The sequence below is a fragment of the Anopheles aquasalis genome, chromosome 3, assembly GCF_943734665.1.
Source record: "Anopheles aquasalis chromosome 3, idAnoAquaMG_Q_19, whole genome shotgun sequence".
Taxonomy (NCBI): domain Eukaryota; kingdom Metazoa; phylum Arthropoda; class Insecta; order Diptera; family Culicidae; genus Anopheles; species Anopheles aquasalis.
Genome location: NC_064878.1, coordinates 21,074,572 through 21,102,472, shown reverse-complemented (window position 1 = coordinate 21,102,472; position 27,901 = coordinate 21,074,572). Strand labels below are relative to the sequence as shown.

The 27,901-nt window shown below is 47.4% G+C and overlaps 3 protein-coding genes across 3 annotated transcripts; 1 reads left to right on the top strand and 2 right to left on the bottom strand.

Moving 5' to 3' along the window:
• Positions 1-362: 362 nt before the first annotated feature.
• Positions 363-23,094, bottom strand: LOC126574464 (autophagy protein 5). The gene is made up of 7 exons (XM_050234682.1): positions 22,851-23,094; positions 22,695-22,794; positions 22,523-22,628; positions 22,335-22,459; positions 22,169-22,266; positions 21,273-21,378; positions 363-1,338 (listed from the first exon to the last, which is right to left on the bottom strand). Exons 1-7 carry the CDS (start codon positions 22,998-23,000, stop codon positions 1,226-1,228), a joined length of 798 nt encoding a protein of 265 aa, XP_050090639.1. The 5' UTR covers positions 23,001-23,094; the 3' UTR covers positions 363-1,225.
• Positions 23,095-24,129: 1,035 nt separating this feature from the next.
• On the top strand, positions 24,130-26,199 carry LOC126575346 (delta-like protein A). The gene is made up of 5 exons (XM_050235988.1): positions 24,130-24,246; positions 24,951-25,248; positions 25,316-25,507; positions 25,574-25,765; positions 25,828-26,199. The coding sequence occupies exons 1-5, from the start codon at positions 24,130-24,132 to the stop codon at positions 26,169-26,171; spliced, it is 1,143 nt and encodes a 380-aa protein (XP_050091945.1). The 3' UTR covers positions 26,172-26,199.
• On the bottom strand, positions 26,193-27,380 carry LOC126575347 (protein lethal(2)k10201). The gene is made up of 4 exons (XM_050235989.1): positions 27,243-27,380; positions 26,992-27,183; positions 26,724-26,925; positions 26,193-26,648 (listed from the first exon to the last, which is right to left on the bottom strand). The coding sequence occupies exons 2-4, from the start codon at positions 27,153-27,155 to the stop codon at positions 26,319-26,321; spliced, it is 696 nt and encodes a 231-aa protein (XP_050091946.1). The 5' UTR covers positions 27,156-27,183; positions 27,243-27,380; the 3' UTR covers positions 26,193-26,318.
• Between the last annotated feature and the right edge of the window lie 521 nt (positions 27,381-27,901).

The following is a 27,901-nucleotide window of genomic DNA, read 5'->3' as shown; positions in this document are numbered from 1 at the left end:
ACCGAGCTTCGCATCTCCATGGGCCGACCTTCACTTCCCGGAAGCAATCGGAATCGGTGGCGCGGACGCGGATTATCTGCGGACATCGGTGGCGGCACGGCGGTAGTTTCGGATTGGTTTTCGATACGCAAGCAAATAAAATCATTCGAGCAATAAAATGTCGTTCACGCGCGACATTTACGATCAGCCCGGCGGCGTACCATACGGTAGGACAGAAGAAATAAAGAGAGAGAGAGAGAGAGAGAGAGAGAGAGAGAGAGAGAGAGAGAGAGAGAGGAAGTGAGGACGAGTTCAGCACCTCGCCAACGAAAACGCCACGAAATGAGCTCTGCTACATTGAGGGAGAAGAGGAGGTCTCGGTGTAAAGGTGTAAAGCTTTGGCTTTGCGCCGCTCATACATGCGTACATATATTTTACCATCTTATTATGACAACTTTAATGGTGCGCTCGCACTTACTGGCATTCGGGCTGGAAATACGCGATGGATTATGAAGGGGCCAGGGGTGGTAGCATGGCATGTGCTGCCATGCGGTGCTCGAGCACGAGCACGAGAGAAGCAACAGCGAGAAATGAAACGAATGGCCCAAAAAGTAATGGCGAGAAAAAGAGAAACGATAATCGTATAATTAGACATAAATGTCAAGCGCGAATGTGTGGCCACAGGCTGTAGATCGCTCGCGCTCGCGACCAGACCAGCTCTATACGGTAGTTATACGCGAAGAAGCAGTACGCGAGTGAGTGATGCGAACGAGATGCGTTATCTCAATGGCTCTTCACCGGCCACGGTTCGTTGGTTGCCTGCTGGTGGAACGATATTAGTGCGTGTAGTGACACTCTCAATCCTCTGCGCACTGCTCGGTCAGCACCTCGGCCGGATTTGCACTACCTTCCATGGTGGCGCGCGATCGATGGTGGTTCCACGGTGTCTACGCGATCAACCACATGCGGTGGCGGTGGTTCATCGCTTATGGGGTAAGGTAAGGTGTGCGTGGGAATGAACATGACGCCATCCACGGTGGCAACCGATGTTTCGCGCTCCTCGAGGCGGTAAGGAGCACACCGCGTTTAAGAGAGACACAGAGATAGAGATGGAACGAGTATAGCGAGTTGGGGCCGTATAGTCTACACTCTCTGACTGACTGACTGGTGGAGCTCCGATGATAATCATGTTTGATTTGATTCATCCTCACGGCAGCTCCACCACCTCCGATCCGGCCTCTCCACTCTAGGCGTACAGGAGACAGAGATGCAGAAAGTTGTCCGGATAGCTGAGGTGCTCCGATAGCCACTGGAGCGGTGTCGATTCTGGGACCGAGACGCCATGGGTTCTGGCCTCCACTGTGGACGGGAGAAGAGAGAAGAGTGGAGAAGAAGATGATCAAATGTTCGCTCGCCTTTTGCCTTCGCCTTCGCCCCATCTCATCTCCAGGTATATCTCATCCAATTAGGATCACTGCGGAGAACGCGAGAGAACCACACGAGAACCCTCATCAAAACTGTCCAAAATATGAATATCCAGAGGGAGAGGGGGAATATGGGGAGAATGGGGACTGCAGGCGCGGCCCAAGATCAGTAAACCGGTTTAAGAGTACAATGTATACCACAACGCGGGAATACCGAGCAAGGCATTTGGGTGAGATTTAGAAGAGATCGGTGCTATCAGCGTGCGCCCGCACGAATTCCATTGATGAGAGAAGCAGTGGATCGTTAAATATCGTTGAAAAACACGCCAACGGAGTGAGAGAGAGGGAATTGGAATCGTTATCCTAAGGAAAAAATGCATAAAACCGACGCCTATCTGGGGGCTTTTTTTGAATATCTCGATAAAATGAATTCTAAAATTCTACTCCGGTATGGAATCGGTTTTAGATAACAAAAGTCTATTAATTACGTTGGTAGAGCAGCAGAAAAGGATGTTAAAGAAAGATTGTGCTGCCCTTTGCTGCCGATCGTCCATAGAACACACTAACATAGAGCATTCCAAAAGTTCCCGAAATATCCTGGGTTCTGGAATGTCTGCAAATTCTGCGTAAAATCGTAGAATTAATATTCCTTCAATGAGAGTAGAAGAGTGTGCATTAGAAGCAGCTTCAGATCACTTTATAGCACCCCATGATCCACAGAGACCGCGTCGTTCCAAGAAGTTCCTAATTAGTTATTTAGATTGTTTAACCTTATCCTGAAGAGTGTACGAGAACGCATGGCAATGAATGCGCCCCAGTATGAGCGGCCTTCCTTTTCAATCGACCACATTCCACGAGGACTACGTAGGCACTCTAATGGCCCCCCTAAAGAAAAAAAAACTCCTAGGTACTCCAGTATCATTAAAGATCTTCCTCCGGATGGCGCATGGCTCGAAACGAGACCTTAACACACAGATCCGTCCGTATTCGGGGCGGATAACACTTATCCGAAAAGTGGAAATAGAATTCTAGCCCGCTCGCGCTCCATGGATGGTAGGATCATGTGTCAAGCGCCCTTCTCATCCCCGCGCCACTGAACGCGGATCACAAATTGGGTTCGTTCGAAACCGGTCCCTCTTCCCAAAAGGAGGATATCTCCCGTGGAGCACCGGGCACATCACCTTGACCGCCCTCCGGCGAACGGAACGGAAATTGTTTCGAAATGATTTCACCAAGCGCTCCAGCAAGCGTTCTCTAGGCGGTGCTTTAACAATGGACCCAGAGGCTTCAGCGATCGGTAGAACGCAAGAAGATTCAAGAGATTGGACGCCGCACGTCCACACGAGACGTCGAGGAGCCCTGGCACCGTTGGTCCTGCTGTGGCCAGCGAACTTTAGTGAAAACTTCGGTTGTTTTTGTGTCTTGTATTTTCGTCTTCTGCGCGATCAGCCCCCGGGGCCAAAATGTTGGACGGACGGAGCGAAAGAGCAATTTGGGAAGATGAAAGATTGGTCCCCGCGTAAATGGTCGCACGTTGCGGCCCATTTCGCACCTAAAACTCTCGCTGCTGCTGGCCTTCGCCGGTCGGGTCGCTGCAGCCCGGGAGGCGCCCTGTTTTGGCCCTGTCCTGCCTGCCCTGCCGCACCATTTCCCCTTCTGCTGTGCGCCTGATGGGCTGGAGTCGAAAACGACCACAACAGACAATGAGCATCATTCAAAATATAATCTGGCATTTCCATCTCGCCCGCCGCTGCTGCTGCTGCTCCATTCACGCGCCACTCACTTCCCAGAACCTTCTGGCGCAAGAAGAAAGGTTCCGAGGTCCGAGAGGGATCGGCCCCGGTGTGGCCTTCTGCGAACCCGCGGGCCGCTAATTCTGCAGATCATTCTCGAAGCGAAGCGATGAACCGGCTACCCACTTTTGGAGGACGATCGTCTGTCAATCGTCGTCCTCTTCGTCGGCAAAGAGGCGGCTGCGTGGTGGCTTAGTGGTGGCGCATATTATTTTTAGCATTTCTCTCCCCTTGCTTTAACCACCATCTTCGCCGACGATCTCGGGTTATCTTGCTGGTTTTTTTTTTTCGGGGGGCGATGCCATCGTCGCGGACCCTTTTTGGGACGATGACTTCGTCCTGGGTTGATTTAGATTAGGAAGGAGCGGCGTCTCAGGCCCTGGCCCCGGACCCCGTGAACCTTTTTTTGGGGGGTTTTCTTTGGCAACGAGAGCTTAGGCGCTGGGGTTGAAATTGAAAAATTCCATTCACTATCTCTGGAGTGGGCTGGTAAGGTATTTGGGATCTCCAGCAGTGAGCGGTCTGCGGTTCTCGCGCGTTCTTGTTCCCCTGCTGGATGAGGTGTTGCCGTTGGAATGCGTTTGCTGACGTTGAGTCGATGATCATCTTTTGAGGTGGAATCGCCAACCGAAGTTGGAAGTTAGGTTGAAGATCGCTAGGCAACACCTATCGTGTCGGAAGATCGAAAACTAATTTGCATACTTTGTAGATCGAGGAGATCGCGGGTGATCTTCGTTGCTCCGAAGCATTCCAATTGAGGGTTTGATAGGTGGCTTATCGTAGCGCTAGAAACTGCTGGTAGCGCGATCATATGGGAGCTCGATCGCATATTGAGTGTCGTGTACACGTGTTGGGAAATATTTTTGGAAGCCGAACGGAAGGAGGCTTTCAGCGATTGATTGACAGGACAGAACATATAGTGCCAGAAGGATCACTTTATGTTATTGTTGATTATGGTAGACTCTATAAAATGAGCAACTACTGAACTGGGCAGAATATTCATTGATCAATATTTGCCATACTGCTTAATGAGGTTTTTGACAAACACTCATTCATACCGCAACACGACCGGCTCTATAGCTACGAATTTGCTGCAGATCAGTACCGTAGGCAGCTGTCCTTCTGGCAATGAACAAAACTAGTCATTACTAGTGATGATACGACACTTTAAAATGAAAGAGACGACTTTAACTAACCTTTTTCCCATTTGAAATATTGATTTTGCTGTCTTACAGAGCATTTACACATCAGATACAATAGATCAATAAATCAGATCAATAAACAAATAATACAATTAATTATCACTACCTAGAATGTTCTACAGACCATTTACACATCAGATACAATAGATCAATAAATCAGATCAATAAACAAATAATAAAATTAATTATCACTACCTAGAATGTTCTAACACGGCTTAGTGTACTTTATAGCGTATAGAGTTATCTCCCAAATATATCGAATTCCTTCTGTCTAGCATTTATTTATTTTACTATCTAACTTATTCGAATTATTGTGGTATCTAACTTGGCACTTGGAATGCAAATGAAACCATTATCTCAATTAATTATCTAAATCATATTAAATTATCTTAAATCAATTCCTAGTTGCTAGCCAAATGAGTATTATTTAAGAAAATAAACTTTCTCTTAAAATCATATTAACATTCCATAAAAAAGTCATCCCAAAGATAATCTACAAACACTAACATTCAATTACACCACTTTAGATCATCTCTGCAAAAAAGGGCAAGACAAAAATAACTCCCAGAAAAGACCAGTCTCAGCCTCTTCCGCGCGCTAATGACACCAACCCACTCACTGTGAACACTGCGTGAATCGATTTTTGAGGAAATTCCATTCCTTTGAAACGACCGCTGATGTCGTGCTGCCATGGCACGGCAGATTCCTCAGAAGTGCTTGGTTGCTACCAGAGGTCATCATGTCTCCGGTCTGTCTCTGGCTCATCAAAAAACCCCACGGTAGACCGCACGGCAGCACACCGTAGCGATGGAACACCTGACTTGCGCTTGACGCCCGAACAGCGGCAGCAGCAGCAGAACTACGTCATCCACCGGGACCAATGACCAGTCAGTTTCGTCAGGAAGTTCCGAAGAAGTCGAACATCGAAACATCTTGAAAATCTTCCCCCACACAAAACAACACCCCTCTTCCCTCTTCCTAGCCCCTAGCTACCCGCCTGTTAAGTATTAAGTACTCGGATACTTGGGCGGTGGATTCTGCGGATTTTAAAAATAAGTTCCCACCAACCCCCAAACCATCTCACCGATCCCCACGGTGCCTGTGGCGGCGCTGTGACACCGCAGGCCACGGAAGACACATTGTCTACCGTGGCTGACTTGACTTGCCACATGATGAATTGGTCAGCGGAAAAAAAGGGGGGCGAGATTGAGTGGCGCACGCGGACCGCATCCCAACTCAAACCATCCATCCATCCATCGATAGGGACACAACCTTTCCGAGGGCGAGAAGGACATCGGTAGGACGTTGTTGTTTTCGCGCTCTATAAATGGGAGCTGTATGCCTTTTTGTGAAGGGAGACGGAAGGGTCACGTTGCTGTTGTTCTGGCGGCTGGTGACTGGCGCTGATCAGCGCCAGCATAGGAAGAGGAGGCTCGTCTCCCGATCGTTCGATCCATGAGCGGTGTGGTGCGGGCGCACATTTCACCTGATCAGTCGGTGACGCTACGGGGTCATTGCTCGTGTCGGGTGGATCGTCGTCCGGCCACTGATGACCCATCCCCGAGCGACCGTCGTTTGATGTGCCCAAACGTCAAATCCGTCGAGCAGCGAAAAGAGCTTGCGGTTGTTGTTGGGTTGCGAATTGCTATTTTCGAATAGTCGTCGCTAGGTATCTGCTGCCGCTGCTGCTGCTGCTGCCTCAGGCAGGCCACAGGCCTCAATTTGTCGCCAGATACTTTTACTCCTCAACCCGCACCTCCTTCCCTTCGGTGTGTCGCTTCCATTGAGTGCACGAGGTGGGTGTGTCCCGCGCCACCGCACACTGCCGCGTCCGTCAGAGCGTTCGCGAACGGATGGTAGATATTTTGAGACCGATTGAGTCACTGTCACCCACTGTCACCCGACGGTACAGTTTCTCCTCCACCACACCCGACGAGGTGACGAGAAGGAGGAGGATGATGATGATGATGGTGCCTTCGTGGTATAGATAAAGCGACTAGTAACTGCCGCCACGGCACACCCGTCCCGGGGCACATGACATCCCTTCCTCCTTTCCTGGCTACACACTGACGCGCATACCGCGCGATTCGAGAGTGGCACAAACGAACGACCAACGACGAGAACGCTTGCCAAATAGTTTCCGTCCCCACCGCCCATGTCCTGTTCTTCTTCACGAGTTTACGGTGCTGGTGACGATGATGCCTCGAGGTACGGCATGATTGCATGATGCAAGCGCCCTGCAACATATCATCGGCGCTGCGATTGGCGCTGCGATTGGTCGCTGAAAAACGGGCGACCACCACCGGACCACATCGGACAATCGATTGGAGATTAGGAATTGAAAAGTTGGCACATAACGCGCGGTGGATATCACGGGAACAAGGGTCATTGCTGAACGATGGAATGACCTGTCAGAAGCAGAAGGTTTTGAAGTTGAAGTAGAAGTGCACAACATCAAATAATGAAAGATGACGCGATGGTAAGGAAGTGAAAAAGTATTTCTTTTGTTAGAAATTATAAGTGAAGAGACATATTTGGAAGTACCAGGCGGCATTCCTATTCCTTCCAATGTAACGCCATCATTCCTCTCTACTACCAAGTACTGCTTAATACGATAACGATCAAATAATGCGCCACGGGCCACATTATAAGGTCACCGATTACAGGAAAGCATTTTCTTCGTTTTTTGAAACAGCTGTTTCTGCAGTTCACCAGGCAAACTATTAGCGGTCACAGAAGCGAAAACCGGGCTAAGGTGAACTTGGCTCGTGCACACATTTCCCCGCTGTTGCTGCTGTTGCTGCTGCTGCTGTTGTAAGGGGTTAACATCACAGCACAGAGCACATCGCACGAAAATAAAATGCTACCCAAAAAGTGCACCGTTTAATGTGCGCCAAATTGCGGAGGGGTACAGTGACGAACGCGAAGGTGTTTACCATACGTTCCTTTTTATTAACAATTGTTTGCCAGTGTCCTAGAAATATACCTGAGTCTTGTTTTAATGATTTCTCACTTGGCTTCTCTTTTAGCATCACTTTTGTTCTACAGAGTTTGCTACTGTTAAGCAAATCAGCTAATCCTTGTCAACCCTTAAGCCGGCGATACATGAAGCGAAAACTCTCGTATAAACTCAGAGTGTAATGCCAAACAGTTTACATTTGCCGTTTACACGGTGTAAAAAAGATTATAGATCCACGGAGCATAAAACCTAGCGTAAACGCTGTTTGCAAGCGATTTGCCTCACTATATTTCCTGTTTAAGGTTTGTATTAATAGTGAGTGATCATTACTAGCGTTTTTAATCTTTTTCTTCGGAAAAAAGATCCTATTTTTCTCACAAAAGTCGATAAAAGTTCAGTGTAATTCGGATTACACGTCTCAACCCGGTCATGTAAACATGTTCACGTGTAAATTAATTTTATATTTACGCTTGAGTTTACGCTTCATGTATCGCCAGCTTTAGAGTGAACAAGTTGTACAATAGATAATTAAGATAATTTAAATCGTTTAAAATTGAAATCAATTTATAAAGAGTATATTATTTTAACAAAAAATGTCAATAACTTCATAAGTCATTAGACAAAAGGAAGGGTGCAATAAGAAAGAATTGATCAAACGAAAAGTGTTGAAAAATTAACCACGCAATCAAACGAAAATAAAGAAAAGGATATAAGGAAAACACAAAAGCAAACCAGAAGAAAAAAAACAAACAAAACCGATTAGTAGAAACAACAACAGAACCATAAATCATTCAAGCAATTAGTAACACACAGCAAATTTAACAAAAAAAAAAAAGAAATCAACAAAAAGGCGAATTCAAGGTAACACACGGATAACGTTATGATGATGGCGAACGAAAGCCACAAAAGAGGAGCATAAAATGCACAACATTAGCGGATCAAACAGACCGAAGTCCTTTATTTCTTTTTTTTTGTTTTGCGCACCCTCGCGCGAACGACACTGTTTTTCGGTGACCTGCTTCAGTGACGAACCGCGGCCACGCGGTGTGTATGTGGCGTGTGCGCCTCATTTGCGTACGTCAAAGAGCGGCAAAGAACAAAGTGAAGCTCGGCCGCCATACTGAGCTGAGCAGAGAAAAGTGTCCTCTCTTGTGGGCCCACCTTCCGCTGCTCGGCGCTTCGTCTTCGTCTCTGCGAAGGCACAGTGAGGCCCCCCCGTTTACAGGAATGTATCGAATGAAACCGAACCACCAAAAACGGGCGACCCGACCTGAGCAGCAACAGCAGCAGCGGAACACAACAAGAATGTCGCAGTAGATCAATTTTCAATCGATCCGTGCACCGCTCGCTCGCCTTCGCGTTGCCTAAGTGCCTGGTGATGATTGACGATCGAGCGCCGCTCGAACCGTGCCACCGTGCTGCTGCTGATTTTCTATTTTGCAACCGATTAACCTAGGCCCTAGGCCGCGCGAGTGCGCCCACTGTCGTCTTCCTCGTTCGACTGACAAGCGAGTGAGTGAGAGCGAGTGAAGCAAGTGTCCTCACCTCGTCCCTTCCTCGAGGCCGGTATCTTTTTCGTCGCGTGAGCCACGCGACCTGCAGGCTGGCTGGCTGGCTGTCGCTGCAATGCACGCAAGAAGGGTGATGGCGACGGCGACGTGTTTGTCCGCACGCAACCAAGCCGCAAGCAAGTTCACTTTCGCACCGAAGCGCCCCGGTCGGATGGCGACTCGATGGCTAATCTCTTTCGCGAAGAACGCCACAGCGGCTTCGAAGCGCGCACACGATGGCCCACCGATTAGGTCATTGTTTTATTTCGTGCGCATGATGTCAGCCGGAAGAAATGTGTTGGCCACTGCCGCACACAGGCAGCCAGAAAGTGACAATGGCGGTGACGGTGGTGGCGTCGCACGGGCTCGCACTAGGAACTGAGCCAAGTTGTTCCGCCTAAGCCTTGTGCGCCAAGCAGCCCGGGCCGGGCCGGTTGCCAAAAACGGTTAGCTCCCTCTCGGTTTCGGACCTGGCCAAAAACCGACCAAACAAACAACCAAACAGCAGCAGCAACAGCAACACACGCAAGCAGGCAGGCACGCACGGATGAGGAGGATGACGGAATCGCTTCGCACCGATGATAAGACCACCCCGTCGTCCTGTACCGCACTAATGGCGCCTAACGGCTTTACCGATAAGAAAGGGGCAAACACCGCGCCACACGGCGCCCATCAACTCCCCTCCTGCCTCCCGGTGCGTGGTGCCATCCACGAAAACAACGTAACCCCCTTTGACGGTGACGGGGGGTTCGCAACATTCCAAAGTGCAGCTGATGATAAGCTGTTGGTGATGGTGGTGGACCACACTTGGTGGCGAAGGTGAATGTCGTTGGTGGGTTTTGTTTCATTCTTTTGTCGGTTCGGTTCAGTTGTTTCTTGTGCGAAAATGCCCCCCCATACTGCAGATAGAACTGGACACGGTTAATGAGCGAACTGGCCCTCTCCCCTCCCGAAAGAGCTCGCCTTTGACAGCGGATCACTGACAAACGGTAATTGCATTTCGTGTTCGGCCCACTGGGGCACGCTTGTTAAGATTGCGAAATTCCGGATTGGTTTTAGTAGTTAGTTAAGGAAGGATCAAGACTCAGCATTATGACGCAGGATGATGTAATTTCAAGACGATCGTCAAAAAGGAATAAGAGATCTACCGTTATTGATTTTAACAAGCTGACGGGACAATGATGATCCTCGCTACTAATCCTACTTCTTATTTAAGCTATAAACTGAATATTAAAAGGCTACAAAATATTAAAAGGCTACAATTAAATACAGGCTGAATATTAAAAGGCTACAAGCAACTAGGTTTTTCTAATTAAAGCATTCAATGATAGCAACACAATTTATGCGAGATAGAAACCTGTCTTTATAATGAGGGAAAAGAACAATGAACAAACAGCAAACCAATCTCTTGGTGCTTGGTTGGAAAAGAAAATTATCGAGCAAATCCTTTGAGATTTACCATTCCCTATTTTTTAACCTTATTAACCCTATTTTAAGGGCGGTACCCTATTTTAAAGTTGAATAACTATGTGATTTTTCAACCGATTTTAGAAAATAAACCAGTTTTATTTAGGTTATTCTATGCCATTTATTGTACCACACTCAAAATATGATATCGATCAAATGACCGCCTTCATTCGGCACACAAAAAGCGGCCCTTTTCCGGGAATTTTGCATTGTACTTGACAAAATTTAGGGAGTTATTTTGGCCATTTCAGCTCTAATATAATATCCTCAAGCTCTTTCTACTTCGATTTCTAATAATCGATTTCACAATCTAAATCATATCAACTATCGAATCGGAATCATCTGGAACATTACAATTTTGAGCTGTAAACGCGGATGCCCCTGGGTTAAAGAGAAGCTTAAGCTCACATTTTCACAGCGTTCTTTGCTCAACTCTTTCTTCCGCTAAAACTCTGCTGTTTCTGCGTAGAATAATGCTTTCATATCCTTGATCACTTTAGCCGTATTCGCTTGATGTTATTGTGTCTCCGTAATTGAGAGCATAGGTAAGTTATCTTGTACTCTAATAGTTAGCTGAACTATTGACTGTTATAATCAGCTACAACAGTTAAGGTTCTGCAAAAATATAAATTGCCTAAATCATTAGTCCTTTAGATGAATTAAAATACTTTTGTCATTTCTTCTGCACAATTCCACAGAATACCATTAGCCAGCCACAAAACTCATCAATGACATCATGCCATAAAGGGAGCACATTTGGCGAGAACCAACCGCATGAACCTCGCGCGCTCAATTAAGGGCAGCTTCTAATTGAATCATACGCGATAATCTATTGCGCGATGATTGATAACGCCTGCCCCGCTGTTTCACCCCTCTTTCTCCCCCTCGGTGACGTTATCGATGGTCCCTGTAAGTACACGGTCACCACAACCCACCACCGGGGGAACCGATTGCCTTCATTAGATGATAAAATTTAGAAGAAAAAAAAAAACGGTGGAGCGCTGCTTGTTCGCAAGATTAGCGCAATTGAGTCACGTGAAGCAGGGACACACACGGGGGTGGGGTTGTAATGTAAGGTGTACCCCATACGGTGTGTATATTATACACGGCCGTAAGGCGCTTATGTAACGCCAACAACGGCGACAACGACGAAAACGACCACGACACTAGCGCAGTACACGATGCTGATGATGATAGTAGCACCTCGTGTAGCCGCGTGCGCGCGCGCGCTCGTCCATTCCATTATCTCTCAACGAGCGGCCGCGAATCGGATTTGTGCCGCAAACAGCAAAACAAACATTGAAACATTGATGCAACATCGATCAGAATGTACTCTCCCGATCCCGCACTCTGTGTGTGGTTTTTTGGGAGGAGGAGAAGGAGGAAGAAATGAAGAAGCAACAGCAGAGGCAGCAGCAGCACTAGCAGCAGAAGAAGAAGGTGCCGAAGGTTGCGCGTTAACATAGACACAAGCTAACGCGCCTAGCGGGGCACATGATGAGATCAGCACGATGAAATGTGGGGTGTTGTGTTTGTTGAATGTTTAGAAATGTTGGAAAAAGTAGACAAACACACGACCCGGTCGGTAGATTAGCCGCCATATGAAGACTGACGAAGGCCTGATTGAGGATGCAAAACATCAAATGATCGAAGAGAGAGATAGAGAGAGAGGGGGAATTGATATACAATTACAATTCTATTAGCAACGAGGCATTACAAGCATCTTGGCGCTGGAATCTTGTGATCGATTCCTGCCGATTGTAAGTCGATCAGGATAAGAATCAGGATTACAGTTGCCTGATTATTAGAGGATGGACCTTTTGGATCTTTTGTGAGAGAGGATCTTTTTGGTGGTGCACAGGTATCTGGTGTGCTTTCCCTAAAGACACCTTCTTAACCTGTCTTTCGCATAAGCTGTTTGAAATACACAGATACAACGGTTGTTCCAGGGTTCCAGAGGGAAAAAGACCAACCTGCTACCCCCATCTAGGCACATCCTTCAGCGCACAACAAAACGCACCTTTTGCGGCCAGCTTTTAGGATGCACGCAGATGCACCACCGCCACCGCGTGGAGTGCGAGAGGAACAATAAAAATAATTTATGCAAATTTCGCTTCTCACACCGGCACAAAGCCCCGAGGTGACCGTGGGAGTCCGTGGGTGATGCTGGGCGCATGAATCGGGCAGGTAAGGAAACACCCGAGAGAGCCACCAGCCAGCAGCTGAAGAGGAACAGATTTGCATTTTTTATGTGACTCTCGGCTGCACTCGGCTGCGGCTCATTATGTGCACAGATCTCACGTACCGACCGTCAGGTTGGGGAGGAGCAAGGACAGAACCACGCCATACCCATTGCGTTCACACTATACCCCCGGGGGGGGGGGGGGGGGGGGATTAAGGTGAGAGAGCCACACAGCGCCGTTCCTTATGCGTGCAGTACCCGAAATCCCAATCAAATTTGGCCAACAGCACTCGGGACGACCGAGACGGGAGGTCATAAAAACCTGCCAGAGACCTGCCTGACGGGGCGCGCATTTGTCATAATAGTCAACAGCAACGAGGAGGAAGAGGAGGGCGCAACATAAGAAGCCGGACGAATCTTCGAAGACCTTCTCGGCCTTTCTTCTCCGACAGAGGTCCCTAGCCGGCGCAAGGAAGGTGTGGCAAGGTGTTCGAGAGCGCCCACGGATGCGGATGGCCGTCGCTCGCCTTCTCTCTTCTCTTATTTATTCATTTACGATGGCAATAAAATATTCACACCTCTCAGAATAAACACCGACACCGAACGCAGGTCCCGCAGGAGGATCACTCAGGTAGCCAGCCAGGTCGCATCCGACTCTCCCCTTGGCTCCGGGGAATCGGTCCGGTGGTTGGCATTGTGGCGGCATCGCACAGGACCGACAGGACTCGAATCGTCGAACGACCATCGGTGCCTCTCGTTGTCGTCTTCGGTTCCCGTTTGTCTTTATTCTTGCCGAGGAGGAACCTGCCGGGGTCCCTTCTTTTTTGGCGAACATTCCATTGGCCGTTTCGTCTGTTTGTGTTGGGCTCGTTGGCGGCGGTACCTGCGCTCTCTGCTGCCACAGAGACAGCAAAGACAATATTTAACCTTCGACACCTCGGGCCACGGTACCGATGCACCGGATCTACCGTCTGGGACCGCCGCCGTTGTTGCTGTTGGCCGCAAATTATGAGCATCCCATGCGCTTTGCATACCGCCTCCCCCCGGCCGGAGATACGGCGGGATGGGTAAAGAGAAAGGCAAAAGCGTTGGTGTCCTTTTGCTGGTGTTGGGTTTTTGGGAATTTGGTTTGCATTGGTTGCACTGTTTGGCTGAAAGCTAAATAGCACCAAAAAAAACTGTGCAACACCTTGCTCTGACGCTGTGAGATGTACAAGTGGGCCCTTAAGGCGCGATGTGGACAGCAGCTGGTGCTTTTGAGGTAGGGTGGGAAAAGGTTTCCTTTCGTTTTCGATCTTCAACCATAATTTGGAAAATACACCGAAACCGGTGGTACCGAAAAATGGTGGAAATAGTTTTATTGACCGCCAGGATAGCGCCTCGTCGTATGAGGTGGGTAAATACGACGAGGCGATGCCGTTAATGGGCTTTCGAGCGGTTCTAGACAAGGTGCGTTGGTGGTTTCAAATTTCCGAAAAATGCAGGGTGCATATTTTTATGCAGAGCAAGCATGGGAATGCACATGAATCGGTGTTTTATATTTGAAAAAATATGAATAGTGCGGAAAGAATCGTCCATGAAGACGTCCATGAAAGCCTGTCAGGATGGTGATTTGCGTTTGATGCGTTATGCGATGAAGATCAACATCATCTGGAACCAAAACATCAACAAATCTAGCCTAAATTGTACCGACGGCAAGTGAAAAATCGAAGAGAGTGGGTAATGCTTCACAACACCGTTCAGTATTTTCCCAGATCGATCGACCTGCGATTTCATTCTCGAAGGTATCATGCAATAACTGAACTATGCAGCTTGAATGAATGAATGAATGAATGCCATTTTGCAAATACAGGGTGAGGCAAAAAATCTGCAACACATTTAAAACGCCATATATTTTTCATTTTTGTTTGGAATTTTTTGAGTAAAACCAAAAAACGTCGGGAATTTCATAAACTTTCAGAATCAGTTCAGTTTTTTATGGTATGTTACTGTTTGGGTGAATTATCATCTTGAGACGGTAGAAGAAACCATCGCTCGTTGCCCGCAGAGTGCTTTGTGGTATTTTGGCTCATTCTTAGAGAAGCGTTTGCATAAACTGTTCAAAACTATGTCATTTTTTAGGTCTAACCTTGGCCTTCAAAATACCGCAAACGGAGAAGTCCTGCGCTTTTTGCGCCCATAGATATTGACAGCCAATGAGACATGGAAATGAAGTGTGAAATGTTTCTTAACGCTAATCTCATGTCTCGGTTGCTTTGAGGGAAGGTACAGAGTACTTTTGGAATCTCTAGGGATTTCGCATGAATTGTTTGCATTTTTAGGACTGCAATGAACCTTTTAATAGCTTTAGAAACATTAATTTGTTGATTTATATCGGATCCACCGAACGAAAATGTGCGAATAATGTGAAAAATTGCGTGTTATCGCATCTCAACCCATTATCAACTCGGTTTATGCGTCGTGGTGGCCAGCCGAGAGTGTAAATTATCAGCTGACTTTCCTGGAAACTAAATCCCATATTTTTTTTCGTTTAAAAACTACAGGATAACGAATGGTCTCTCATCAAAGAAAAAAAAGTTCAGAATTTCATCACTTGCGGCCAAGCGAAGCAAGACCTCTTCACGGTCTCAATACCATAATTCCTCTAAAAAGTAACATACCGTAAAAAAATAAACTGATTCTGAAAGTTTATGAAATTCCCAACATTTTTTGGTTTTATTCAATAAAATCCTAACAAAAATGAAAAATATATGGCGTTTTAACTGTGTTGCAGTTTTTTTGCCTCACCCTGTAATGTTTGCTCTTCAAATTTTCTGTTGTTCCATTGCTATAACAAGAGAAAAATTCTAATTGAAATAATACGTTTTGAAACAACTATAGCTTTTATAAGAAAAATGGCCCAAATTCCCAAGAAACATTAAGCTTATACTCTCGATCTCTTGATTTCTGGAGTTCTTTTAAAGCTGTTCATGACAACTTCGCTTTGCCTCATCTGCTTTTAGCGCACATGCATGGCCAAATAAATGAGCTCGATAATAATCGTTAAGTAAGTTCAAACTTTCACATGTGCATCACTCAATCTCTATATTGAACATCCTAATTCTAGTTATGGACGCCAATTACTTTAAAACATTTTCGCTGCAGTTTAGCAGCAACACTTAAAATATGTTTAGATATTTAAAACATCCCCAATAAATATTAAAACTGATGCATGCTCACTATTTTATGAGGTTCGTTGCAGTGCTACACGCTTAACGTTTGTAATTGATGGAATACGTATATTTTTTCACTGTAGAAAGCGTTTCCTTCTCAGGAAATTAAGATTTCTATTCAGTTGAAGGAAAATTATACTAACTGTCTGTTAAATTTCATAAAGATACGAAGCAACGAACACAAAACGATCGATGAGCACTAGTTTCTGAATCCAGATTAAACCGATCACAAATCAACTCACCGTAACTGGCCTGTTCAACTTATCACTTCTATCCGCACCTCGCATTCCTAAAACAATGCCCCCAAAAAAAAAAATAAAACCATCAAGGCCAAACAACATCCCCTCATTCGCTTACCATCCCCACGAGGGGCCATTCGAGTGCATTCCTGCTACCTACCCAGCAAAAGATAAATCCCTCTAAATCGTCCGAACCACTTATTACCATTATTATCCGGTCGAGAAACAAACGAACGAACGAACGAACGATCTGTTTGCCAAAAAATGTCCCTCCTCACTCAGCGCGTGGACATGCGGGCGAAAAATGCTTTAATAACTGGCGGTGGTGCTGCCGGTTGGATGCCGATCCTCGGTCACCCCCATGACGTCGATTCGCTGACCAACGAACGAGCAACAACAACCAGGCTAGCACAGCCCGGCCCGGCCCGGCCACGAGGAATTCGCACAGGAATGCGCCGTAGGGTGCCTAGGACTCCTCGCTATTTCGGTGGCAATTGTTCCGTGTTCCGCCGTCCGTCCACCTGGTGGCATCCTTGGAATGCGAACGGAAGAGTGCCCGAGTGTTACGAAAGTTTATTCGTTTGTTTGCGAGCCAAGCCAAGAGAGAGATTGTGTTTATTAATTTGAAATGAACCAACCGAACCGATCGTCCTATTACGATCATCCATCTTCACGGCCTGCGAGGGAGAGGCCACTTGAGGGCTCTAGATGTCAACTGCCAGCTGGCTGTACTGTGGCTGGCTTCTGGTGGGAACCCGGCCAGGGTTGATGTGCGTGCCACCCATTGGTATCACATTGGAATGCCGTTTGCAGCGGATGCTAGGCCGTGCCTCGATTCCCATTAATCAACCCCATCACTAACGTTCGCCCGGTCGCTGCACGGTGCAGTCCGACCGTCATCATCAATCCATCGACGCGGCATTGCGCCTTCGGTTTCGGCATCCGCATCGGCCACGGTTCCGTCTCTCTCTCGCTCTCGTCCTTATCAGCTCGTGAAGTGAGGAGGGGGAGGGGGGTGGTGTCGATCGGCAAATCAGCAAACAATCGACGACACATCAACAATCATCAACAAACAATCGGACTCCCCTCGGACTCCGGGTGGCCAAAAGGGGCTGTGGTTTACCGCGGCAACTGTTCGCAAACTGGGTTGGGTCTGCTTTTGCAACACCCCAAAAATCTCGCACCAATCGAACGATTTTGGCTTCGTCGACGATCCCCACTCCTCCTCCCCGTACGCCCGAGGATGTGTTCGCCAAGCCAAGAGCAGTAGCAGTGCGGCCAGCGTGTAAACAACGGCTCACGAGCGAGCACGAGGTGGATGCCGGTCCCACCACCTGACGGTTGGCTGTGCTGCGGATGGATGCATTTGAATATCGGCACACGTCACTGTACTGTGGGCCGGGGGCCGCACCTGCCGACACTTGACAGGTGACGAGTAACCATCAGTAAAAGAGAGGCAGAGGCAGAGAGATTGAAAGGGGGGAAGTGTCTTTTGGGACGCGCAGGGGACTGCCAGATTTCCGTGGACACATTTTTCGCTAATTGATCGTACGTGAGCGTACTAAGCAAACAGTTTACCAAACAGCAATCCCCCCACCCCTTGATCGCTTGCGAAGCGATGGTGGTTGGCGATGGGAGAGGGTTGGGGACTTTTGGGCCGCCGCAGTGCGACGGAATGGCTAATGAAGTTGTGGGGTACCCCAAATTGAGCAGCCAGCTCGTTCGACTGATCAATTATTCCGTTCGCTTTGATTGCTTATCGATTGTGCTAGCGGGTTGTTTGCACTGCTCCGGAATGGGACGCACGCCCGATTCTGATCGACCGCGAGAGAAGAGCGGCCTCGCGGCGGATGTGTGTTTGAACAGTCAGTGGGGCGAAAAACCAAATAAAACCCCCCCCCCCCCCCCCCCGATATTTTCTGGGGGACTCCGTTCGATGCTGATGATGATAATGATAAAAGATCGTTTACAAATTGATCTGTTAACGTCGTTAGGTTGGCAGCACATGCCAACACTGGTCGCTGGTGGGTCGGTTGGGAAGCGTGTGACTCGGAATCGGTGTCGCGGTACGGGAACCCGAAGCTTTTGGGAACCGTGCGCCGTGACAGGAAGATACATCGATACGCGGCAATGCAAACAGTTCGAGTTCCGGTGTGGGTTGCGTAAATTGCAATCGAATGACACAGCGCTAAACTTATCGTACCCTTTTTCGGGGACGATGGAGTGGTTCGCTTTTGACGAATTGACTGGATGTAGCAAATGCAAAAGGGTGAATATGCTTCATATTTCAAATTTGTTGCATCGTTGTAAACAAATTATTCGAGGGAATAGATTGCGCAAAGCGGATTGTTTGAGCAATATACTGGTCCATTGGGAATGGAAGAGCAATTCTTGTTCCTAAAATTGGAGCTTCGCAAATCACATTTGGAAGGATATGATGGCTCACAAAGGGCTATCGCCCTTATTCCTCCATAATATTGTTCCATACTTCAAGAAACAATACGTTTCTATAGCATTAGATGGGAGATTGCAAATGACCACGTTCGTAAAGATATCCACAAAATATTAAATTTCTCTCAAACAAACGATTAAAAACGAACGAGATTGGGGGGGGGATGTTTATCGTTCCATAACATTTGAAAAGTTCCCTAAAAGATTCAAGATGCAAGCCACTATCTCCTAATGCTAATGATACCAGTTCATTAAAACTATAGATGTCGGAATAGGTAAAACCAACGGACGATGATCGCTATTCTCGCGATCTGCACGATCCCTGCAATAATACAAATAGTTTGGTCCATAGTTCTGGGTTTGCAGTGAAGCAGCCCAATTGAATTATTTACAGATTCATCTAGCAACAAGCATGCAACCGAATAACTAGCAGTGCGCCAAACAGTTGACCACAACAGCAAACAGGACGAGTTGGTAAAATTACGTATTTGTCTTTTTAAAGATCATTTATTACGTCGAATTTCGAGTCTGAAAAAGGATATTCACAGCTCACTGCTTCTCTTCTTTTACCATTGAACTCAACAACCAACGTTTCGTAGCAAAGGAAAGGAAAATCGGTCTGAGTCAAAATACCTTTTCTGTATGAATAGGACTTGCATTTGAATAAAAATACTACATCGAAATGCTAAAAGTTATGTTGAACCGATTTTTTGGCTCAGAACATATAATTTTAAACATCTTTAAAAAGTGATAGTTGATTTTGGAAAGAAATAACATAACTTCCATAACAAACTCACGACTTGTTTGACCACAAAACAGAAATACATGGTCTGTCGCAAAGTAAACAGGACCTTTTCCATAAGACCATTTCTGGTGGCGCTATCTTAATGTAAAGCTAAACTGGATACTAATTTTTAGCAGTTCAGAAGGCTTGTACCGACCACCCAAATTTACAGTCACTTTATGCCCCATAACTCTGCTTCCAGTGGACCAAATGTCATGAAATTTGGACTGAAAGTCCCTAAAAGATGCACCTTTCAAACAAAACTGCATACATTAAGATGGCGCAACCAGAAACAGTATTATGCCAAAAGTCCTGTTTACTTTACGACAGACCATGTAGAATACTGTGTATGCCTTGCAGATAGTAAATTGAATCAATGAATAATGTGTACTATCTAATGAAATCACTTGTATTAACGGTATATCAAAACACGGCTCTATTTACATGTAGACCATGAATTTCAAAGCTTTGCAGCAAGATAATATATTTAGCGTTTAGTTGATTATAGCATCGCACCGCACACAAGGAGACACATACTTGCCCACAAATTTCCGTCGTTGTATCAACAAATTAACGCAAATTAACGGAAGTCCATCAAACCTTTCCCATTATAAACCGAAAACCCGACAGACCTGACGGATTGCGGACCAATCTGGAGATTGATGGGCAAAAGCGTGACAAGAAATTGAGACCCCTCGACCCAGTCGCGTCCCTGGAAAGAGGAGAAGGGAGGAGCGATGGTTTTTGGAGGGAGGGGGGGGGGGAGAGGGATCGAAACGGATGCGACGGTAACACCATCCTAATTGGCCATAAAACCCCCCGCTCTGCCAATGCCAATTCCAAACGATCACACACGTGCGCGATCGCGATTATGGACGAGCAAGAAGAAGAAGAAGAAGAAGAACTCGTCGAGCAAACGGCGACCGTGCACAGCAGCACTCTGTTCTGTTTATGCCATCATCGATCGGTTGGACCAATCGCGAAATCTGGTCGGTGGCCGCATGCGAAGTCATTTGCATACAACCAGCCCCAAAAACTCGATTGGAAGCGATCCTCAGGCGCGCTTTGATTCGGGTGCGCTGATTGGCCACATCGATCCGGCCACACTGGCATCGCAAATTTCACCCAAGACCCGCGAAGACAGGCGATCGTCGCATAAATACACGCCGCCGGGGCATGCCGAAATAATCGTCGCTCGTTAGCAATATTAATGATCACGGGAAGGGATGGTGAGCCGGCCAAGCAAGGAGCGAAGCGGCCACGCAACAGAACACCGTTTAAGCATTCCGACTTGAAGACGAGCGAGCGAGGCGATTTCGTAAACAAAATATCAATTTCGGCAAATCGAATCAACGCCTCTAAAGGCAACGAGGAGGCCGAACTAGGCGGATGCGGCGGATGGTCTCGGTGCCGGGACACACCAGGTGACAAGTGTGAGAAACTTTCCCACCGCTTCGGTACCGGCCTGTGCACCGACCATGGTGGACAGATGTGGACTTTGGCGCGCTCTGCTCTGCGCACTGTCTCCTCGCTGTCTCGCACAGAAACGATCCGGACCGGACGGATGGTTGGATGATTGGCAATGGCTGGGATGGCTTTCAAGCAAATTAGCCAACAGGACCGTAAGCCCGTACCTCTACCTGCCACCGGGGACCCCTGAAGGTAAAGAATCGGAAGGACACGTCCTACCTTCCTCTCCCTCCTTTCCCTTCTCACCGGATTCTTCTATTGCCATTCATTTCCCATTCGGTTTCGCCCCGGGATCGGAGGTAGGGAAATGGTTACGATCCTAGTACAATACAGCGTACCCCTGCCAGGGGTCAGTCCCGGGAATGAAAAGAATGGTAATTTTAGACACTTTGATCCCTAGGCCATGTGGCCTTTGCAAGGACAACGGATCAGTACAGTAACAATACAGCGTAACCGAAAGAATGGATGAGGCCCTGGCCTCCAAGGTGCATGAGCCGGTGAGACCACGGGTGAGACAGAGAACTGAAACCGAACAAACGCAAACGGGTATGATGTCCTACCTGCTTTCCTAACAGGTGTTGAGAAATCGTCCAACAAATCCTGCAACGTTCGCTTCTGGCCGGTTTCGGTGCTGGGTGCGACTAGTTTCTGCTGGTACGTACCGTCCTGTGACAGAGGAAGGGGAAAGGAATCCGATAAGTAATGATAATTAGTGCGAATGTGCGGATGAACCAGAAGATCAAATCAACGGTTGTTGTTTTGCTCATTTGAATGGACTATGGAGACACTGAATTATGATCACTGAGCACATTACTACTGGTTTTTTTACTGTTTGTTTTAATCATTTCGCATCCCTTCATCAACATTTTAAGCAAGCACCTATCTTTAAAAAATCATTTGTTGGGATAATCTGCTGGATTTCAGCTTAAATTTAGTAAATTGACAAACTGTTAATTAGATTACGTTTGATGTTGACCGTTTAATAACATAATTTGTCAATGAAATGTTCTATTAATTAGAAAGAAATGAAAGGGGCCACATCAAAATCAGTTATTTCGAGCAATTTGTGGTTTTTCGGTGCGATTGCAAGGATTAATTGGTGTGGTATGGCTGAATATAACTTTACCACAAAAAACGTTTATATTAAATTAAAGTGTCTCGAAGTATCGTAATGTTACTATAAAATGGTTATTAAGAGAGTGAATGGCTATTGATTTGTTTCGTTGATATTGAGGAGTGGTTTGAGCTTTTTGGCAGCAAAAACGATATCGATAGGTAGATCATGATATCAGCCTGATAGGAATTTGATCGTTGTGCTTGGCGGAAGCGAATTAAACATATTTTACGGCAAAATTATAGGCATCTTAAACAAAAATGGTTTGAAAATCACTCCTACCAATACTAATTAATATCGAAGGCCGTAGAATACTTTCATTTCTAATCAGCAAAATCTCACCTCGTTATAGCACCGTACTGGAATGTGCTTGAATCCATCCTGATCAGGAATTGGTTCCATAAGCCTTCTGTTAACAGCCCAGAACTGGTCAAACTTATCTGAGGAACGAATGGTAATCGACACCGATTAGCTTTGTACATCCCGATCGAACACACGATCGCCTTACCATTAACTAATCCCAACCAAAGCTGATTGTGATCTTTCTTCTGCATCGCCGAAATCACTTGGCCACGGTGCTTCAGCACGTCGGCTTCCTTGAGACTAGACATGAAGTGTGATTCCACGATTTCCCTACAAAAGGAAAGCGATCAAAATTAAGCTTCTGGCGCATGTTAGACCGATCCGGGGGCGTACCGATTAGGGCAGCTGATCAAAAGTTCGTCGGGAAACTTTGAAAAGTGAACTGTAATGTGCCACGGCAGTGTTCCGTCCGTTCCGATCAGCAAATCGTAGAGAACTCCTGAAGTAAGAAGTAAGGGAGCATTTAGTAAACGGTTTCCGGATTTCCGGTGCCGGGTTGCATCACCTATCGGATGATGCCACTTTAGAGGTGTTCCTGCAGAGTCCAGCCACATCTCGCCGTCCTGTAGTTCGTTCGAAATGAACCTCAGGAAATGTTTCCGCACCTAAGAGAACGCATTATCAGTCCGTGTTTATCAGCACCCGGTGGGGAGGTACTTACTTTATCAGTCACTAAAGGAAAGTAGCTCATCCGTGGGACGAGCAGGAAACACTCTTCCGGCTCCGTTTCAGTTTCCGTCTCCGAGAGCTTGAAGTGCACCGGTATCCGGCCCTCCCAGGTAGCCCGTAGTATTTCCCGATCGTTGGCCATTTCTCTCTCACGGAACTCGGAACACGGCGCCCCGTTCTTGCGGCTTAAAACACGAAAACTTTTCCCACAAAAACTGTGTTTACAAAATTACCGAGCAGCGCGGCCAAAACACCGTCAGTCACTCACACACCGAAATGCTGTGTGCTTGTGTGTGTGTCGCGTCGTGTTGTGGTGAGTTTGGTGAGTAAGAGGAGCCGCCTGATCGGAGCAGCTATGGACCGGCCTTGACTCAGCATGCGTCCGCTGAATACACACCGGATTTGAAATCTTTGAATCAGCAGTTTGTTTCACGCAAACTCAGATCACATTCAAGGTTCTTCTTTGAAATTTAAAGCAAAAGCAAGATCATCTGCAGGACAGGAAGCAACACGACTGCAATGCATTTGCGTACGTCTACCTTCTCTCGATTTAAGGGTGGGATCCGCCGCCAGTCTGTAGGGGTCTATACGTGATGTCCATACAAAAACGGATTGCAGACGAGCGTATGTGTCATCAAAACTAATTGAACGCTGTTTGTCCCCTTTCCCCGTGTTACGGAAGCTTTCTACGCACTCGCCAAACATGCGGCAGTAAATTATCAATACAATCAATACATCATTTCCTTATGCTCTGACTAGATGAAAAATGACTTTACTAAAAATCCACATCATTTCTTGAGCTTAGAACACACTACCTCTCATTCTTTCTTAATACTTTCTCATGTTCTGTTTTCGTCTTTTCGTGAATCACCGGGCCGATACCCGATGTATGAATGAGTTGAGCAAAGACTGCGGCCACCGCTGCAGCCAACCAATAGAGGCGCGTGGCCGCCGACCGCGTATCGCGATGGGCCGAGGAGAAAGCACGCAGTACAAGCAGAAAGCAAAAACAAACTCCCCGTCCATCCGAAGACACAGACAAGTAGAGACCGCGATCGCCGAAGCATCTCCTAGGTTTCCTTTCCTGCCTTTCGCAACGGCTTCCATTAGTCTCCGTCTGGGCGACGTCCGGAGTAGTTGGTTGCCTTTCGGTTAATTCCCCCCGTTCCCCGATCCCGAAGTTCTAGATCATAGCAAAACGAGCGACCAGAGATCCGGAGAAAGGTGAATGCTCGATCGTTCGAAGATCACCGAGACGTTTCTGGAGCACCATGAGTCACTTCGCCAGCTATCCACAGCTGCTTATCGCGGGGGTACTGTTGCAGCTGATCACCGTGCTAGTGCCACCGGGTTCGGCCGTTCGTTATGTGCCAAAGTGGAAGAAGCAGGTTAGTGCGGTGCAGTAGCAGTGCTGTTACTTTTACCCCCGAGAGAGATCAGCTCCCAGTGACACCGGATCGTAGATTTCTCCATTACACCGCCGATGTCATGTCGGCGATACATGGCGAAAGCAATATTCGGTTGGCCTATAAAGACTTGGTGGCATGGTGACGCAGTGTTACAGATTTGTGGGGCAAGAGCAAGAGAAAATTTACATTAAAGTGTCGGGCGGACGTACATGCACCGAAAACCGTTAAATGCGATCGGTGGTCCCTCGGGCATTGTGGTTGCCTCCAGAACCCGTTAGGTTGTTTTGCTCCGTTCTTCCATTATACCACGCCCGGACCTCCCGCTCTCCCAGAGTACCGGTTATAAGATGCCTACGGTTCACGGGATGCATCTCTCCACCGTTCCAGAACCTGTTCGTCATCTTGTCCCGGCGTTCCTTTCGTAATGAGCAGCAGAAGACGACCCCCCTCCCACTAGAATGGTTTTGTTCTTTGCTTCCATTTCGAGAAGCAATTTATTTTAAATCTTGGCGTTTTGGTTGCCGGCTACGATCACTATTAAAATGCTCGATCATTAATTTTAATTCGTTTTTAATGTCGACCGTCCTTAAAGCATATGTGGTTAGCGATCATATTTGGCGGTTACGAATGCAATTAATGCGAGTTTTTATTCATTCCACTTTCCGTTCCATTCCCCTGCGCAGGCCTGCGAGCTGCCGACGCCACAGAACGAATACTCGCACTACGTCTGTGACGATAATGGCGACGTAAAGTGCCTTCCGGGCTGGACCGGTGATTTGTGCGATGTTCCGATCTGCAAGAAGGGCTGCGATCCGCTGCAGGGCTACTGTAAGCGACCGGGAGAGTGCCGGTGCAAGCTGGGCTTCTATGGCGAGAACTGTAATCGTTGTATCCCGTTGCCCGGATGCCAGCACGGAGGCTGCCAGGTTTCGTTCGAATGTGTTTGCCACAAGGGCTGGGATGGAATCTTCTGCTCGGAGCGTAAGTACATTTGGGAGTGGCCCTTTAGATGCTTTTGATTCATCGGATTCGATCTTTCGCCGTACAGCGATCTGCCGCTCCGATTGTCACCCATCGCGAGGATACTGCGAAGCACCGGGAGAGTGTCGCTGCCGGTTAGGCTGGGCCGGTCCAACGTGCCGGGATTGCCAGGTACTGCCAGGGTGTATGCACGGAACGTGCACCAAACCGCTCGAGTGCAAGTGTCTACCTGGATGGACGGGAATTCTTTGCCAGACACGTGAGTAGCACGGGAGGTTAATGTTGGCCACCACGTGACTGATTTGAATCGCAACTCCGTTCGCAGCGATGTGTGCGGCCAACTGTAGCCGCGAGCATGGATACTGTCGCCGTCCGGGAGAGTGCCGGTGTAAGGTCGGATGGATGGGTGAAGATTGTAGCAAATGCCACGCATACCCTGGATGCGTTAATGGTGACTGCCGACGTCCGTGGGAATGTAACTGCAAGCCGGGCTGGGGAGGAATGCTCTGCGATCAGGGTACGAGCGACGCGGATCAAATGCCACTCAGTCATTTTCTAATCATTTCTGTTCGATTTTAGAGCTAAACTACTGCGAGCAGAATGCAAATACCTGCCAGAACGGTGGCAAATGCAAGTCCTTGATCAAAGAGGATGGCTACTATCGGTGTGAATGTCCCACCGGGTACAAGGGAAGGAACTGTGAGATTCTGCCGATTTCCATGACCACCCCTACTACCACGCCCAGTAGCACCACGACAGCAGCGATCGATACGGCTTCAATGGATACATCCTCGGAACAAGTGACCTCCTCAACAATTGGCAGCGAAAGCCAAGAAACGTACCGCAACACGACGCTTCCTGGTATGGCCAGTGATGACTTTAGTGCCGAATACAGCTCGGAAGATCTCGATAACGAGGCCTAGGTAATCGGAGACAGGTGCGCGTTGATTGCTGGCGTTGGCGCACGGTGGCACGGCGCCTAGAATTCAACTTATTTATTTCAACTATTTATACTAATTTAATGCAAATTCAACAACAACAAATTCCATCATAAGTATATCGCGGGCAGATCATTGTTCTTTCGGGAGGCTTTCCAGCAGATCAACCACCATCCGGTCGAGGATATCACACTTGGGTTGGGTCGCTTTGAACGTACGTTGGCGAGAGTGACCGAAGACGAAGTTTTTCCTACATCGCGGTGGAGTGACCGCTTCCGGGACAACAGTTTCCTTCTCGCCAATCTTCGTGTCCAGCTCGGGCGATTTGGCAATGAGGCGGTGCGACAGGGACTGCTTGTCGAAGCGGAAATTGTGAGGAAACTTGTGCTCGCGTATGCAGTGATCGCGTCGCTCAACGACGTCCGTGCTTCGGTATTTACATTCTTCCAAGAAGCAGGCATACTGGCGAAGGATGGTAAAGAAAGATTAGTTAACGTAGAGCCATTTCCTTAAGCATACGTCGTGTTGCAAACATACCATGGGCCCTTTTCCTGCCTGAACCAGTGCAGCAAAGTAAGAATCGTGGGTCTCCGACAGATGCAGATCCAGCAGGTGAGCGTTTGGGAGCGTTTTCTTGCATTCCCCGCACGTATACCGGTGCTGTGCGTTATAGTGAGCCTCGTAGTTGACCACGGATTGGCAGAAGAACGTACAATCCGGTACATTGCAGCAGATTTCTCTGTGAGCCAGATGGAAAACAATCATCAGCCTCCGGCCTAACATGGTACTCTCTTTCGTTACTTACACATCATGATTATCGTCTGGCACGTTCGGGACTTGGCTAAGGACTCCGAGTTTCACGAACGGTTTGAGGTACTGGTTACCGTCGCGGAAAAACTCGTCATCCGGAAGATGGCGAGCGTATCGTAGAAGCAGCTCCAGAACAACCGATCTCGGAGTGTATTCCATTTTCGTTGGTGCGTTGCGGTGATGATGACTGGAAGGAGAAATCGATCGGTAACTAAAAGGACGATTATTGACAAAAGAATATCGAACCTTTTTCCGTGGTTGATTTGTCCTTCTGGCTTCCGGATGATGAAAGTCCTGGCGAGGGTTGAGCAGCTGGGGCTTTCCGGTTCTGGTCGGAATCAAACGCAAAACTCCGGTCGTTGGCTGTTGGGTTTGTTGTTGTTTGGCCCCAGATAGCCTTACGGGATTTCACGGAGCGAGCTCGGAACGGGTTTTAGCCCAGTTTCCGCTGAGTTTCGATGAATGAAAATTTTCCTTTTTTGGCTACACTTAGCAGAAGAATAAAAATATATAGTAAATTTAGTAGTTTAGTTTCCATTACTTTTGCAATAAATGAACTAAACAGTGGATCAATTTAATTTAAAAAAAAGATTGTTTGTGGTGTATAGATGCCTGATTTTGTGTATACCAGACGTATAACACTTTCTTTCCGGTTTGAGTTTGAAATGCACGTTACGTTGGTGCTACACAAATCAACAGCTCACTATCCCAAGGCGTGTCGATTTTCGTGCTTTACAATGTTCCAGCAGTCAACGAAACCACACTAATTTACAACAGTAATACAGATTTATTAATAAAAAGTTGTAGTAGGAACCATCAATAGCGATTAGGCCCTTTTTTCTTCTAGTTGAGTGGATTTCTAGTTGACTAATCTAATCTTTTAATCACGATTCTCCCCAACCACC